The sequence below is a fragment of the Sorex araneus genome, chromosome 3, assembly GCF_027595985.1.
Source record: "Sorex araneus isolate mSorAra2 chromosome 3, mSorAra2.pri, whole genome shotgun sequence".
NCBI classification, from domain to species: Eukaryota; Metazoa; Chordata; class Mammalia; order Eulipotyphla; family Soricidae; genus Sorex; species Sorex araneus.
This window is the reverse complement of record NC_073304.1, coordinates 218,385,959-218,402,262: the sequence shown is the minus strand read 5'-3', so window position 1 is coordinate 218,402,262 and position 16,304 is coordinate 218,385,959. Positions and strand designations below refer to the sequence as shown.

Sequence of the window (16,304 nt, the reverse complement as noted above, 5' to 3'; positions counted from 1 at the left end):
CTCACATTAATTCAGATATCTTTAGAGAATTGTTGCCAAGTAAGTAATCATAGAGTCCTGACACCTTCTTGAAATAACATTATGCCCCTTACTATGCAACTTATGGCATAAGTGATTTCATGTGAACTCATATGAATCAAGGAGGAGTATAGTAAGATGTTCACTTCACATCTCACAAGACTTTTGTGATAACCTCAGATGTGAAATCACAAGAACTTAGAAAACCATAACATTTGGGGAGAGAGTGCTTTACACACCCGGTATTTTTCTCTTTATCAGATTGGAAAGGAAAAGTCTTGCATTTTCTTTTATCTTGTTTTGTCTGTGGCAGTGCAGCAGGGTAGTATAATGAGTTACACTTCAAGTCAGGGTTTGGAGTTGCATAGTGAAATTCCTCTCCTATTGCATCCATATTCGTCCTCCATCAGTCAATAAACACAATGTATAAGGTAGGTTTTCATGAGAAATTTAAAGTTTATGATATAATTTTTACATTAAAAGTTAATCAAAGTAATTTTATAAATCAATAAAGATAAGGGAAAGTTTAATAAAAATCAATAATGTAAAAAATAACTAATAAAATAGAAAAAGGTTGGCAAAAACTGATCAAAGTCAGAAAAAGGTGGTCAAAATATTGACAAATAATATTATATTGGAGAAGGAGTGCAATCAGCTACAAAGAAAGTCAACGTTTTGGGGGAGACTGACACCCAAGGACAGTAGATACAAGGGCCAGGGGGATTGCCCCATAGCTGGAAGACTGTTTCATGCGTGGAGGGGAGAAGGCAGATGGAATAGAGAAGGGATCACTAAGAAAATGATGGCTGGAGGAACCAGTTGGGATGGGAGATGCATGCCGAAAGTAGATAATGGACCTAACATGATGACCTCTCAGTGTCTGTTTTGCAAGCCATAATGCCCCAAAGGAGAGAGAGAGTATGGGGAATATTGTCTGCCATAGAGGCAGGGGGAGGGTGGGAAAGGGGGGTGTACACCCAGGATATTGGTGGTGGGGAATGTGCACTGGTGGAGGTATGGGTGTTTGATCATTGTGAGATTGTAACCCAAACATGAAAACTTGTAACTATCTCATGGTGATTCAATAAAATAAAATTAAAAAAAATATTTTGGGGGAGAGTGGCTCATATCCAGTGGGGCTCACAGGCCACTCCTTGTACTGTGGTCATGGTGCATCTGGGCGCTGTGGTAGCTTTCAGTGCGAGGGTAGAACCAAGGTCAAGGTCAGCTGCATACACGGCAAGCAATTTTAGCCCTTGTACTATCTCTTTGGTCACAGCAGTCACGTTTTGTTTTTGTTTTTGGCTATTACTGACTCTGTTCTCAGCAGCCGACCTCCACTACCCAACCACCGCCACCCTCCAGCCCGCTTTCCACACGCTCGGGCCAAGCCTCAAGCATGAGTGAACATGTTCCTGGACTGCAGGAACACATCATAAGACACTCCCTACCCATTTTCCATAAAATCATACAGGGAAATGAGAGCCCGGCAAGCTACCGAGAATAGCCTGTGCACGTGGCAGGGCCTCGCAAGTTCCCCTTGGCATATTCTATATGCCCCAAACAGTCACAATAACAGGGGGATGAGACCCTGAAAGAGTCTCCAATCATTGGGAAAGACTAGTAAGGAGAGGCTGATAAAATCTCAGGGCTGGTATGAATGCAAACGTTACTGGTGCCCGCTTGAGTAAATGGAGCAATGAGATGACAGTGATACAGTGATAACTGACTCTGTTCAGTGCTTATTCCAGGTTCTGTACTGACGAATCACTTATTGGTCAGGGAGCCATATGTAGTGCCAGGGATTGAAAATGAACTAGCCACAAACAAAACCTTACTTACCGTACCCAACAGCCAAAGATTAAAAAAAAAATTAGGAAAATGGACGTTTATATCAATATATTTGAATATTATAATTAACTACTTAAAGAAAAATACAACTTACCAAAGTAAATTCCATAAGATTAGTTCCATAAAAAAACTATCTATTCCATTAAAGAAACTGACAAATCTACCCTTGACATATATTGACATTAAAATTATTAGGCCCATATTTATTTAAAGTAAGCTAACTAAATCGAACTAAACTTTAAAGGAAATTGTCACCCATTCAAACTGGGGGCGGGAGAAGAAATGAAAAGAGAAAAGTTTTCTTACCATTTTTTTAATCACATGTAGTATGGACTGGAGCCATAGCACAGTGGGTAGGGTGTTTACCTTGCATGCGGCTTGTAAAAAACTAAGGCATGCCGAGGGGCTTGAGCACTCCTGGACTCTCAGGGCGGCTCTGTCCCACCACCCACGTTTGGTGCTCTGGAACCACTGTGTATGGGTTGGATCAGGACGGCCGTTGGCCAAGGACAGGCGAAGGAAGAACGAGGACCAAGCTGGTTGCTGATTAGTTACCGTTTATTCAATCTTCCATCTTTCTCCTCTCCCGCACTCCCAGCTCTGTCCTCTCTCTGGATCTACTGCAGCCTCTCTGGATTCTCTTGTCTCTCTCTTCCCTCTTTCTCTCTCCCCCTTGCCCCTAAGCTACACACAGCCAGGTAGCAAAATCATCATAAGAAAGCCCTTCCTGAGGGCCTGGCATTCCAAAGCCCTTCCTGACTCTTAAGGTGTTTTTCTCCTTTCCTTAGTCTTTGCACTCATTAACATCTTAATACTAGTTATTTTTGTATGGACATAGCAAGAGGTTTGCAAGGCAACTCTCCTGGCAACATCTTGCCACAGACTCAGACTACAGCACTCAGGCCAGATTAATCATTCCTCACCCTAGCAGGGTCCAAATCTAGTTATCACTGTTTGGATCATGACAACATTTGTCCATGACCAAGCTCTTAACTTATAGTTAAGCATTAGGCACTTTGGCCAGGCCCATCTCGATGCCAGGGTAGCACACAACTCACCATTTGCCCCGGGTCCATCTCGTCCCTCGTTGGGACCTGGATTTCGGGGGTGCTAGGAAGTAAGGGCAGCTGAGTCTTAGCTGAGAGAACATATCCCAGGAGGAAAATATCATGTAAAGTCAAATGACTCCCAGGTTACAAAAGCATAGCATTTGCTAAGTCTTCCTGTGTCCATACAAAAAGAACATTGCTCTAAATAAACTTTGCAAAGGACTCAAGGAGAAGAGAAAAACAATATTTACAAGTCAACAGAACACTAAGAAAGAAGCTACAAATAAACACAGAGGAATGGGAGCACTGTGGTGGGAGTAACCCAATAAACCTAAACTACCTGAGGCTATGTTATCCTACAGCGGCTGACCTGGGTTCATTCCTCTGTCCCTCTCGGAGAGCCCAGCAAGCTACCGAGAGTATCCTGCCTGCACGGCAGAGCCTGGCAAGCTACCCGTGGCGTATTCGATATGCCAAAAACAGTAACAAGTCTCACAATGGAGATGTTACTGGTACCCCCTCGAGCAAATCAATGAACAACTGGACGGCACTGCTCCAGTACAGTGCTACAGTAGTTATATTTTTCTTGAATTAAACCTTTGAAAATTTACTCTCTCAACAACTCTCAAATATGTGATCAAGTATGATTAACTCTAGTTGTCATGCTGTGTGTTATATCCTCAGGATTTATTACCACTTGAAGTTTCTAGCTCTGAACCTTCTGTTCAGCCGTATTTCACCCACCCACCCACACCTTTGGTAACCACTGATCTATTCTCTATATTCATGAGCTTGTTTTTTTGTTAGGTTGCTTTCAGGTCATTTTTATAAAACAACTATAACCATACTATCAAAAAGAGGCAACAACAGTATAATAAAGTAAATTCTTGAAGAACGTAGATGCAAAACTCCAATAAACATTAGTAAGTGTAGTAAATGGGGGCCATAGAGATAGTACAGCGGATAAGGCGTTTGCCTTGCATACAGCCAATCTGGGTTCAGTCCCTGGAATCCCATAAGGACACCCAAGGATCGCCCAAGAGGAATTCCTGAGTGCAGAGCCAGGAGTAACCCCTGAGCATTGTTGGGTATGACCCCCCCAAAAAAAATTAGTAGATGAAGTGCACAAATGTGTAAAGAAATAATCCATCATAACCAACCAGAATATATATGTATTTGCTTAATATTAACTTCAATAACATTATCTGCATTATTGAATGCCTCACTTAAATTTTTACCAAAAGAATATCTGTCTTCAAAATAATCTGCACTCACAGTAGACAATGAAGTATAACTTATGATAAAATAACTAAATCAAAAATTTCTTTAATAAAATTTTCGTGTGATAGCACAGCAGGTAGGGCATTTGCTTTGCACACAGCCTACCCAGTGTTCCATCCCCAGCATCCTATATGGTCCCCCCAGCATCCCCCGGAAGAATTTCTGAGTGCAGAGCCAGGAATAACTCCTAGCATCATAGAGCATGATCCCAAAAGCCAAAAAAATAAAATCCTGCAAATGCTTTTCTTTTAAACATATAATCAAATATAAACAAGTAGAAGATTGACAACATGAAATTCTTCTCAATAAATCAGACATTTCTCTTTAATTAGTGGTATTTCTTGGTTCGTTAGGAAGACAAAGAGATAAAGGAATGAAAGTTATCCATAAAAATGGAGACCCGGGGCTGGAGCGATAGCACAGAGGGCATTTGCTTTGCACATGGCCGACCCGGGTTCAATTCCCAGCATCCTATATGGTCCCCCGAGCACTGCCAGGAGTAATTCCTGAGTACATGAGCCAGGAGTAACTCCTGTGCATCACCAGGTGTGGCCCCAAAAGTCACTGTCACTGTCACTGTCATCCCATTGCTCATCGATTTGCTCGAGCGGGCACCAGTAATGTCTCCATTGTGAGACTTGTTGTTACTGTTTTTGGCATATTGCATATGCCACAGGTAGCTTGCCAGGCTCTCCCGTGCGGGTGAGATACTCTTGGTAGCTTGCCGTGCTCTCTGAGAAGGGCAGAAGAATCGAACCCGGGTCAGCTGCATGCAAGGCAAATGCCCTACCCGCTAGGCTATCGCCTTGCCCAAAAAGTGAAAAAATAAAGTAATAAAATTAAAATACAGACCCATCGGAGATAATTTAATTTGACTCTTTAAAAGCCTTTGTCCAAGATTCACAAAAAAAGATTATTAAAATAATTTATCAGTTTCTCTGGTAAATTATAATATGCATCATTAATATTGACCCCTCTTGTCCTCACATTCTACTGAGAGTGATGTCTCTTGTTATTTCCCCACCCCTTTATCCTGAACTTTACTATGTGACTAGCTTTGGCCAATAAGAACTTAGGGGACATGATCTAAGCAAAGACTTGAAGTCAGTTTGCACAATCAGAATATTGTGCTAATAACAAAAATATGGGGTATCTCATTAAACTGGAATTTCCAATAAACAACAAATAAAAGTTTATGTAGGTATATGCTGTACATTAAAATGCACACTTAAACTAATTATGTGTTTGTGTCTTATCTGAAATTAAATTTTAACTGGGGATCTGCACTTTCATTTCTTAAATCTGACAACTCTAATTCAGAAAGGAATTTCAAAACTGAATCCACAACCAGGAATCTCCACCAGCATAAAGCTCAAATCCAACTGGCACATGACCAAAAAATAAGTAGTTGTTACCACATGTTATGAAATTTGCCATAGTAATTGACTAATCCAACTGTAGTAGCAGTGCATAACTAGCCTGATACTCCAGTCACTATGAAAAGATAAGCTGATGGTTTTCCATAAAGAAAAGAAAAACAGAATAATGCCCAAGTATTTGTGCTAGAGTTGGTCTTATTTAATAAAATTTCTGGAGGATATGGTTTAATAAACAAATACATTTTTCTTAGTTATTAGTATTATTTTAAAAGTATTATTGAATCACCGTGCAAACAGTTACAAAGCTTTTGTGTTTGAATCTTGGTCATACAATGATCAAACACCCATCCCTTCATCAGTGCACATTTTCCACCACCAAAACACCAGTATACCCCCCATCCCACTCCTACCCCTACTTGTGTGGCAGATAATTTTCACGTTACTCTCTCTCTGTACTTTGATTACATTCAGTATTTTAACACCAGTCCCACCATTATTATTTGGAATTTTCCCTGAACACTCAGATCTGCCAAAAAGTCAACATTTGACAATTTGTTTTCTATTGCTGGTTTTAGCAGCCACTCGAATTCTAAAATCTTAATGATTAGGTCTGGAGACATTTCTGCCAAGAGCCTTTCGGTTCGAGATTCATTTGTGTGTCTCTGGGATGATGACCCTTAAGGAGCTTATTCAGTAGCCAGGGATGGGGTGGAGGAGGCGTTCGTGGGTGGCATCTCTGTCCCTTTGGGGCGGGGGAGGAGAAGGACCTGGTCCACCCCAATCCCAAGAGGCCGAGTTTGTGTTGTCACTGTTGGACCATACCTGGCTTTTCTAATGAGCTCTGGTAGATGGTGGCCACCAGGTTTCTCGGGGAATAGGCAGAGGGACAACACCTTTTCCCATCTGGGGTGGCCTGGTGAAGGAGGCCTAGAGACATTTCTCTCAAGAGCTGCTCGGGTCCGAGATTTGTTTGCGTGTCTCTGGGATCATGACTGTTAAGGAGCTTAATCACAAATACATTGTTTTAACAAATAAAATTAAGCTTTTGTGGAGAGCAGAGAGTGAATTTCTTCATTCATTGATTTTATGTAAGTATATTTGTTGAAACACAAGTTTAAGATTGCTCATGCTTGTATTGAATCCATATTATGTTACTCAAGAGTCATGTGACCTTGAGAAAATTTGTCAACCTCTGTATTTCAGATTTCTCCTCTATAAAGTAGAGATAATAATGCCTAATTCAATTGATTATTATAATTTATGTGGTAGAATACCCAATGTACCTACTACAGTCCTTGGGATATACCAAGGACTCAATAAATGGTAATAACACAATAGAAAGGAAATGTCAGCTGATATTGAACATCAAACAAAGAAAACAGAAGATACAGAGGAAACTGAGAGAAGGTATTCTTAGGGGGAAAATGGATCAAAGCTTTCTATTAGAGTCTTGTTAGAAAAGAATAGATGACTCCATGAAAATGATAGCAAAAAATATGAGTACAAAAGGCTTTCAAAGGCAAATATGTATACAAACTCTTGCTCATAAATAAAAATCAGAAAATATTATCCATGAGCCAAATTATGACTTTGTTTATAATATTGCATTGCATTATATGAGAATTATTTGTCTGTATAGCAAAAATATCATAAAATAAAATTAGAAAAATGAATTTGATATAATTCACACCCTTGATACTATTTATGGTATTGTCAAAGCAAAACTGGAGCTAATTCTTGTATGAAAACGACCATAAATGCCTTTTCATTGATGTTTAGGGGGCTCCTTTTAGAACAGAGGGTGTTTAAAAGGTGTTCGGAGGGGCTGGAGCAATAGCACAGCGGGTAGGGCGTTTGTCTTGCATGCAGCCGACCTGGGTTTGATTCAGCATCCCATATGGTCCCCCGAGCACCGCCAGGAGTAATTCCTGAGTGCAAGAGCCAGGAGTAACCCCTGTGCATCACTGGGTGTGACCCAAAAAGCAAATAAATAAATAAATAAATATAAAAAAATAAAAGGTGTTCAGAGTATATTTTATAAATACATTGTCTCCCTTTTTCTGTCAGTGCTCATAGACAGAATATGTAGTTGGCTAACAGAATTGTCCTCAAAATTTCAAAATCCAAAAATAATATTCAGATCTATCCAAAGTATGAAGTAAACTAATAGAATCCACCATGGAGGGCAAGGTATAGGGTGAAGGTGCCCATCAACAACAGTCAAAGGAACTAGAGGCACAAAGTTCCATAGGATGTGATCAAATGAGACCAGACTACATGGAGATAGGCCTCAGGGGGAACAAGCATTCAACCCCACCCTCATCCCAGCCCCATTCATTGACCCCAGTTGATCTTTATGGAGAAATAAATCTCTGGTTCAGGCACAGGTCTGACCCCAGAACAGAAGACTCCAGGTCCTTTTGGATGTTCTTTCTTGGGGGGGCAAAGGGGGAGAATACATTCTTACATCCCTTCATCCTTCCCAGTTTCAAGATGTGACATTGTAATGTGAGTGGTCTGAAGCCCCTGGTCTATGCACCCCAATTTAACCCATAGAGGTCGCTTGCTGAGGAAGGAGGATGGCTGCCACCCAGCCCCAATCCAGAGTCAATTATGTGAATCCCCATGACTTCATCTGTCCAGTGGGGGACAGTCTACGTCCTCTCTGGATTCTTCCTTGGCTCCACAACAGCAGTGACTCATCCCAAGTAAATTACCAAGGTGAAAATGGCCATGGATTCTTGATGAGAGTTTTACAATCAAGGTCCAGGTTGGGTTTGGCTTGGGAGAACATTCCAGGTGAATGGGAAGGCACCAGTCACCAGGGCAGGGAGCCCGGGTTCTGTTGGGAGACAGTGACTAAGGAGAAGGGCAGGAATGCAGGATACATGTGTTCCCTCCTCTTACGGAAAATGATGAGCTTAGCCGTTTGTGAGTGGTGGCAAGTGCCATCGGGAAGTAGAGGACAGCTGGTCTCACACAGTGCTACTAAGAACCTGTCACTGTCACATGCACAGGTTTAAACAAAGCAGATCCCAGCTTGGGTGGCAATTATGAGAGTCTTTGAAGTCCAGAAATAAAACATTTGCTTCAGGGCACCAGGATAGACTGATTAGATTAACTATTGTAATCGAGATAAACACATTCCTTTCTCTTTTATGAGTAAATTCACCCTAATCAAATCCAAGGTCTAGATTGGACGGCTGGAGGGAGGAAATAAACAAAACAAGAGGAAAGGGATACTTGAGCATCATGAAAAGACAATTACTCAATGGGGAGATCCCTGCCTAATTGACACGAAATTAACAAGGAAATGTCTGTGTGTCCTGGGGCTCATCAGCACCTGGCCAGGGTATATAAAGGGTCCAGGGTGAGGAAGAAGACATTCACTCCTGAAAACACCCACCTCCTCTCACCAGCCCCACCCATCCAGCCCCACACCACCACCATGACCGGCTCCTGCTGTGGATCCAGCTGTGGCTCCTGCTGCGGCTCTTGCTGCGCTCCCAGCTGCGGGGGAGGCTGCTGCCAGCCCTGCTGCCAGCCCTGCTGCTGCCGCGACCCCTGCTGCTGCCGCCCCGTGTCCTGCCAGACCACCGTGTGCCGCCCCGTCACCTGCGTGCCCCACTGCACGCGCCCCATCTGCGAGCCATGCCGCCGCCCCGTCTGCTGTGACCCCTGCTCCCTGCAGGCCGGCTGCTGCCGCCCCATCACCTGCTGCCCCACGTCGTGCACGGCCGTGGTGTGCCGGCCCTGCTGCTGGGCCTCCACGTGCTGCCAGCCCATCTCGGTGCAGGCGCCCTGCTGCCGCCCACCCTTCTGCCAGCCGGCCCCCTGCCGCACCACCTGCAGGACCTCGGAGCCCTGCTGCTGCTGCTGAACTCACCATTGCTAGAGCAACATGGGACCCCCCAACACTGACTGTGCCTTTCAAGATGAAAAGGAGACAAACAAAACCCTTGTCATAAGCGGACAAGATTACTTATCCCATAGAAATCACTTTATAATTATGGCTCATAACACTGTCGCCAGCTCCCAGAGCCGGAACTCTGGGGGCTGCTCAAATCCTATCACTCTTTGTAAAGTGTTGCTCATTTGTTTTCAATAAACTCTTTCTCTTGCAAGACTCCTTGCTACCGTCTTAGTTCATGAGTGCATGTTTACCAGGGTGCATAGAGTAAGCAGGATTAAAGTTAGTTTATTACAGTTTAGGTATTATGGTTACAATAGGGTTGAAGCATATGATTTTGATGTACCAAGTTACTGCGCCCAAACACCACCAAGGTCATGGTCCTTATGTCACATCTAGTCCAATCTTTAACCCCCTACCTCTTCCTCCACTGTTTGTTAATAATTTTTATAATCCATGGGTTTATTATCATTTGAGCAGAATTTTAGAAACTGCACTAAAGAAAAGATTTTGGCCGACCTAAACAAACCCTTCAGCCTAGAAATGCCCTGCATTCATCATTTGTTTATTCAGAAACTTTCCAGGGATTATCAATTGCCAAAGTCTACCAAGTTCAGTTCATTCTTCTCTATCACTCCTTTTCTGTCCTTTCCACCACACAAATATAAGCACACAAGCCCTCTGGCATGAGCCTACAAGAAGGTGTCTCAACCCATGTCCTGAGCATTCTATGTGTTCTTCCCTCCCAGTAAGGCACTGTATTGAAAGTTTCGAGTTCTTGCTTTTCAAGGAAGGTACCCCAGCAACCTCTGGTTCCCAGTACTCAACTCGGTGCTAATATTGACTGGAATGGGACCATATTTGTGATGAGTTCTGAAAGTTTGAGATTTTCTTCGAGCAAGAATTCAACATCTGTGAAATTTAACTTCTCTCACCCTTAGATTTTGTCATTTAAAAAAAAATAGAAAAATTAGTACTGACCAACGTAAACTGCTGGGAAATTTATACCGTTGCATGCATGTAGAGTGCATGGAGCATACTAACTCTCACCGTACCACTCTTTTGTTTTTTTCCCTTGTGTATTTGAACACCACTATATCAGGCAAGCTCAAAAGGTGTGTCATTTATGATATATCAAGACTTTATGAGTAGAAAGGAGATGGCTTTTATGTGTTCAGTCAGTCTTTATTTGCTGGCTGGCAAAAATTTCCTAATTAAAAACATAAGGTTTGAAAAAAAAAGCAATAGACAGATACTCTCTCAGAATAAAAGGGTTCTTAAAAGTTCATTTGAAAATCCACTGGTAAGAATATTAATTACAGAATTGGAGTAGGCATTAATATCTAGAGAAGAGAGGCATTGGAGTAATACATGGTTTTGAAACTTTTTCTTCCAACCCGCACCACCCAAATGAACTCAAAGTTGTAAGTCACTCCAAAAGATTAGTTTAGTTGTCTCTGGTTTTTGGCAAATGACTATCAGAACCACTCAAAAGCAATATATATATTTTTTAATTCCAGAAAGAAATGCCACAAGCTCTTTAATTATTTAATTTCTCCCCCCTGTCTTTTCCATGAAAACATTTTCTCTTTACAATGAGTGGTACCCATCTTTTTTGTCTTCCAAACTAGTATATGTATTATGAAGAACTCAAGGTTATATAGAATCTTCCTAGTCTGCAAATGGGAAGATTAAGATTGGAAGAAAGTGTAGGTTTTCTCTAAAGTGTGAAACTGCTGGGTTATGGAGGAAGGATTTGAATTGTTCTGTGTCTTCTCTGATTTCTTTCTGGCCCTTCTTCCTTGCTCTTCCATATCCTCATCTCTAACTCACATGATTTCAGGATTCTTTAAAGACCTGTATGGTGAATAGGAATTCATATTCTGTTTTTAAAATGTTTTAAATTTCTAAATATCCAGTAACTCCCCAACTAGTTCTGAATCAAACACAATTGACATTTCATGAAATGACTAAATCATGAAACAACTAAGATGAGGGCATGGCTCATTATCACCTCATCACTAGCACTACATTCTTTTCTCTATATTACTACCCAAAAAAACCTCAATTTAGCACCATTATTGTTGACATTTATTTACACGCATTCTGGTGATTATCCTCTTGCAGAATGTTTGGAATTTGAGTGATATGACCCAAACCCCACATCTCTCTTGCCCAACAATTAATGCACTGCCAGCCTTCAGGGCATCCTGATAAAGAAAGATGAAAGCACTTTGAGAAAAATGCTTTGACTCCTTTAAGAACAGTGGTGATTAGGTAAACTCACACACTATGTTGTTTTGATCAGCTCAAAACAAAGCTAGGTGCAAAAGACTTAATATGTGGACTGGCCTTGTAAAGAAGTTAGGTGCACTTTCTTCAGAATCTACCAGATTTAAATACATGGAGAATGCTGTCTCTAAAAAAGTTCTTCTCAGAAACATCTCTTATTCATCTAACTTAGATAATCTCTGAGCTGGACATTTAAGTTTCTTCCCTGTTAGGGTGACTAAGACCCTGTCCTGACAACAGAGGGATGTTTTCTTCTTACTGATGCAACTTCAAATAGCAAAGCCTTTAATTAATAATTTTGCAACTAACAAAAACAGTGAGTTTACCAACTTATTCAATATTCCTATTATTAATATTTCATATATATTCTAAAGCAAATAAAAACATGTTCACTGTATCACTGTCACACCGTTGTTCATCGATTTACTTGAGTGAGTGCCAGTAACATCTCCATTCGTCCCAGCCCTGAGATTTTAGCAGCCTCTCCTTACTCGTCTTTCTCAACGATTGGAGACTTCTTTCAGGGTCAGGGGAATAAGACCTGTTATTGTTACTGTTTTTGGCATATCGAATACACCACGGGGAGCTTGCCAGGCTCTGCTGTGAACATGTTAAGCCACATAATACATGGTTATTTTATTTCACTAGTTAGAATAGAATTTTTGATAACTATTGCTATATATTGACTATATTGAAGAGATTCAGTTGAAAAAGACTAGAATCTCTTCAGTATTTATCCTTAAGATCCTCAGTATTATTAATAAAGCTACTATTTTATTGTATAACTCCAAAGAAATTATTTTACAATTTTGGTTTCTTAAAAACTCTGACAAACTACAAAGGGTTACAAACTCAAAGGACAGGATTCAGGCTATGGTGAACTAAAAAATATGTATTATAAGGAGTACAGGGGCTGGAGAAAATAGTACAGTGGATAGGGCACTTACTTTGCATGTGGCTGATCCCGGTTCAATTCCTGGCATCCCAAATAGCCCCCCAGCATTGCCAGGAGTAATTCTTGAGTGCAGAGCCAGTAGTTACCCCTGAGCATCACCAGGTGTGACCCCCAATAAACAAAATGAAATAAAATAAAAAGAACTATGTATTGTATGCCTGAAACTCACCCATGAATAACTTTGTAAATCATAGTGGTTGCTTAATAACAAATTAATTAAATAAATTAATTAAAAGGAGCACATAAAACAAAAGAGGCAAATATGATCTGAAGCCATCATAGCTCTTAGATAGCCATTAAAAAGTCTCCTAAATATAAATGTTTTGTGTCTAAGCCATTTTCCTTAGCTGTGAAATCAACAGAATTCTATCAGACATTGCCTTACTTAATTCCTCCTGTCTTTTCCAGAAGCCCATGTTCACACCTCATAAGCAATTAAACCCTCTATTAAGGAACCAAAGTTTCTGCTACCAAAGAAAGCTGATTTCTTAATGAATGTTTCAATATATTTTGAAGAGGCTAGAGAGATAATACACCAAGACTTGCCTTGCACACAGCTGAGTCTCCTTGCTTCGCACACAATTCAATCTCCAGCACCACTCGCGGTCCCATAGCACAGAGCAAGGAATAAGCCCCGAGCACAACAGGGTTTGACTCCAAACCCCCAAGCCCTCCAATCACTGTCATCCTGTTGCTCATCGATATGTTCGAGCGGGCACCAGTAATGTCTCTCATTGAGAGACTTATTGTTACTGTTTTTGGCATATCCAATACGCCCGGGTAGCTTGCTGGGCTCTCTGAGAGGGGCGGAGGAATTAAACTCGGGTCGGCCGCGTGAAAGGCGAACGCCCAACCACTGTGCTATCGCTCCAGCCCTCCAATCAATACGTATTTGTAGAGCTCAATGCAAGTGTCATGTCACACCAAAGAAGCAAGAAATTCCCCACTTCTAAATTTATTTCCAAATCCAACTGGGGGAGAGGGACATTCACAAGAATACAATGTAAATTCCTTTCTTAGTCTGATTTAATTTTCCCAAAACAAAAAAAAAGTATTTCTCTTTTTGTGGCAACATCTGCCTTAAAATAAGTAATTGATAATTGTGATTAGAAGTTAATTAGAATTTCTTTTTTTTTCTCCACCCCCTACTTGTAAAACTCTCTTTACCTAGTAAATGTATATATCTATCAGTGACTGGGGCAATATCAATCCAGTTTGCTAAACAAAATAACTCAAGTGGCTTCCGTGGTTATTTCCCTGTGAACAAGGATTTGGTTTCTAGGTGCACAGGCTATTGTGTCTTTAGCAGAGTTGGTTTATACCTCTCCTTTGGGGAACTCTTTTGGGTTTTTAGTCCTTTCAGTGTGTATTATCCATCAGAACCAGTCCGTTGACTACCAAGAGAAGAGAGTTACACTTAGCCATGGATGAGGAAAAGAGGAAAAGGTTATGGTGACAACACAGGGGTCTTCAAACATCAGCTTGTCTCATGACATCGCAGGAAGAATCGGTGATTCCATGAGTCACCTTTCTGATTACATGAATCATTTCATGAAGATACTCAGAGAGGAAGAAAGAAAAGCAACCTTGGGATAGCTGCCTTGACGACTGAGTCTACCAGTACTTCCCATTTCCATGGGCAACCACAACTCCAGGAAATGTGTGTGTCTTCTGAGGCTCGTCAGCACCTGGCCAGGGTATATAAAGGGTCCAGGGTGAGGAAGAAGACATTCACTCCTGAAAACACCCACCTCCTCTCACCAGCCCCACCCATCCAGCCCCACACCACCACCATGACCGGCTCCTGCTGTGGATCCAGCTGTGGCTCCTGCTGCGGCTCTTGCTGCGCTCCCAGCTGCGGGGGAGGCTGCTGCCAGCCCTGCTGCCAGCCCTGCTGCTGCCGCGACCCCTGCTGCTGCCGCCCCGTGTCCTGCCAGACCACCGTGTGCCGCCCTGTCACCTGCGTGCCCCACTGCACGCGCCCCATCTGCGAGCCATGCCGCCGCCCCGTCTGCTGTGACCCCTGCTCCCTGCAGGCCGGCTGCTGCCGCCCCATCACCTGCTGCCCCACGTCGTGCACGGCCGTGGTGTGCCGGCCCTGCTGCTGGGCCTCCACGTGCTGCCAGCCCATCTCGGTGCAGGCGCCCTGCTGCCGCCCGCCCTTCTGCCAGCCGGCCCCCTGCCGCACCACCTGCAGGACCTCGGAGCCCTGCTGCTGCTGCAGTTGCTAAGCCGTCCCGGGGTGTAACGCGCGGTTCCGAGTTCTGTGTTTCCAGCCTTGGTACATCAGAGGAGGACAGACACCATCTTTGTAATCTACCGGCTCTCCAGCGACAACCTTCAAAGTAACTATGCCCGCATACTAATGCTAATCTTGGTCCTCTTCAATAATTATTAGAAAAAAAAATCCCATTGGAATTCCTGGCTTAAAAGAAATGAATATACAAAGATAAAAGTTCCCAATGAATGAAACCCAATTTAGACTCTATTTCAGGATCCTCAGTCAGGATATTCCCTTTCCCCCACACCCCTGGATAATATTATATTTATGCTATGTTTTTGTATGGTAAAATAATAAAATTTTACCTCTGAAAAAGCAAATGTTTTCTCTTTTATTACTTATGGGTCCTTGAAAGCTTATTTTCAGCTTTAGCTATAGTAGCAGACACCAAATAAAAATGAAGATAGAAGGGTTTCTCCCAGGGCCTTCTTCATAGTTTGGAACAATTCAAGTTCATAAACTGTCATTTAATAGTGATTCAAAGAGGCCAGAGCATCTTCTGAGTGATAAGACTGAGGACATGGAGAGGCTGAAGCAGGTCTCTCTAATCTTGAACTTTCTGTTTTGTTTCCTTGCCTTTTGGACCACACCTAGCAGTGCTCAGGGCTTACTTTTGGCTCTGTGCTCAGGGATTACTCCTGGTAGTGCTGGGGGGTGGGGGGACCATATATGGTCCTGGGGACTGAACCGAGGTCAATCATGTACAAGGCCAGCCCCTTACCCACTGTACAATCTCTCTAGGTCTCTAGGAGGATGACTCCTTCTATGTAAATTAGAAATGTAATAATACCTAGCTTTTAGGATTGCTCTAACAATAAATTAATACAGTCTATTTCTTTTACCATAATAAGCAAAACATAATTAATGATACTGACTAACATGATGATTATGAGCAATGAAAATCACTTTAGCTTGGAAAGACCCAATCATGGAAATCAAGAAGCACATGATTGAGAACCCCCTCACACTCTTCCACCACATCAATCGAAACCAAATTCATATCAGCAGAGCATAGACCGGTGGGTGCCAGAGGCTGGAGAGAGAAAAAAAAATTAAGGAGTTCTTATTTTATGGGTACGGAGTTTCATTTTGATGAGACAAAAACATTGTTTGGAGAACATGTTACTGATGGTCACAGGAGTATGTGAAGGTATTTAATACCACTAACATGCACCCCCGAAATGGTCAAGAGAGCAATGTTTATGTCATATGTATTTTATTGCAACATTTTAAATGAGAACAGGGGAAACCCAATGATGGCAGAGGACTACTGAGGTGTAACTCTATA

General features: G+C 42.1%; 2 protein-coding genes across 2 annotated transcripts; both read left to right on the top strand.

Moving 5' to 3' along the window:
• Positions 1–9,026: 9,026 nt before the first annotated feature.
• Positions 9,027–9,458, top strand: LOC105943010 (keratin-associated protein 2-3-like). Its single transcript, XM_012932744.2, has one exon. The coding sequence runs from the start codon at positions 9,027–9,029 to the stop codon at positions 9,456–9,458; it is 432 nt and encodes a 143-aa protein (XP_012788198.2).
• A 5,070-nt stretch (positions 9,459–14,528) lies between these two features.
• LOC105943021 (keratin-associated protein 2-3-like) lies at positions 14,529–14,966 on the top strand. The gene has a single exon (XM_012932834.2). The coding sequence runs from the start codon at positions 14,529–14,531 to the stop codon at positions 14,964–14,966; it is 438 nt and encodes a 145-aa protein (XP_012788288.2).
• Positions 14,967–16,304: the final 1,338 nt, after the last annotated feature.

Coding starts and splice junctions, on each gene's coding strand:
- LOC105943010 (XM_012932744.2), top strand. CDS start 9,027: ATGACCGGCTCCTGCTGTGGATCCAGCTGTGGCTCCTGCTGCGGCTCT.
- LOC105943021 (XM_012932834.2), top strand. CDS start 14,529: ATGACCGGCTCCTGCTGTGGATCCAGCTGTGGCTCCTGCTGCGGCTCT.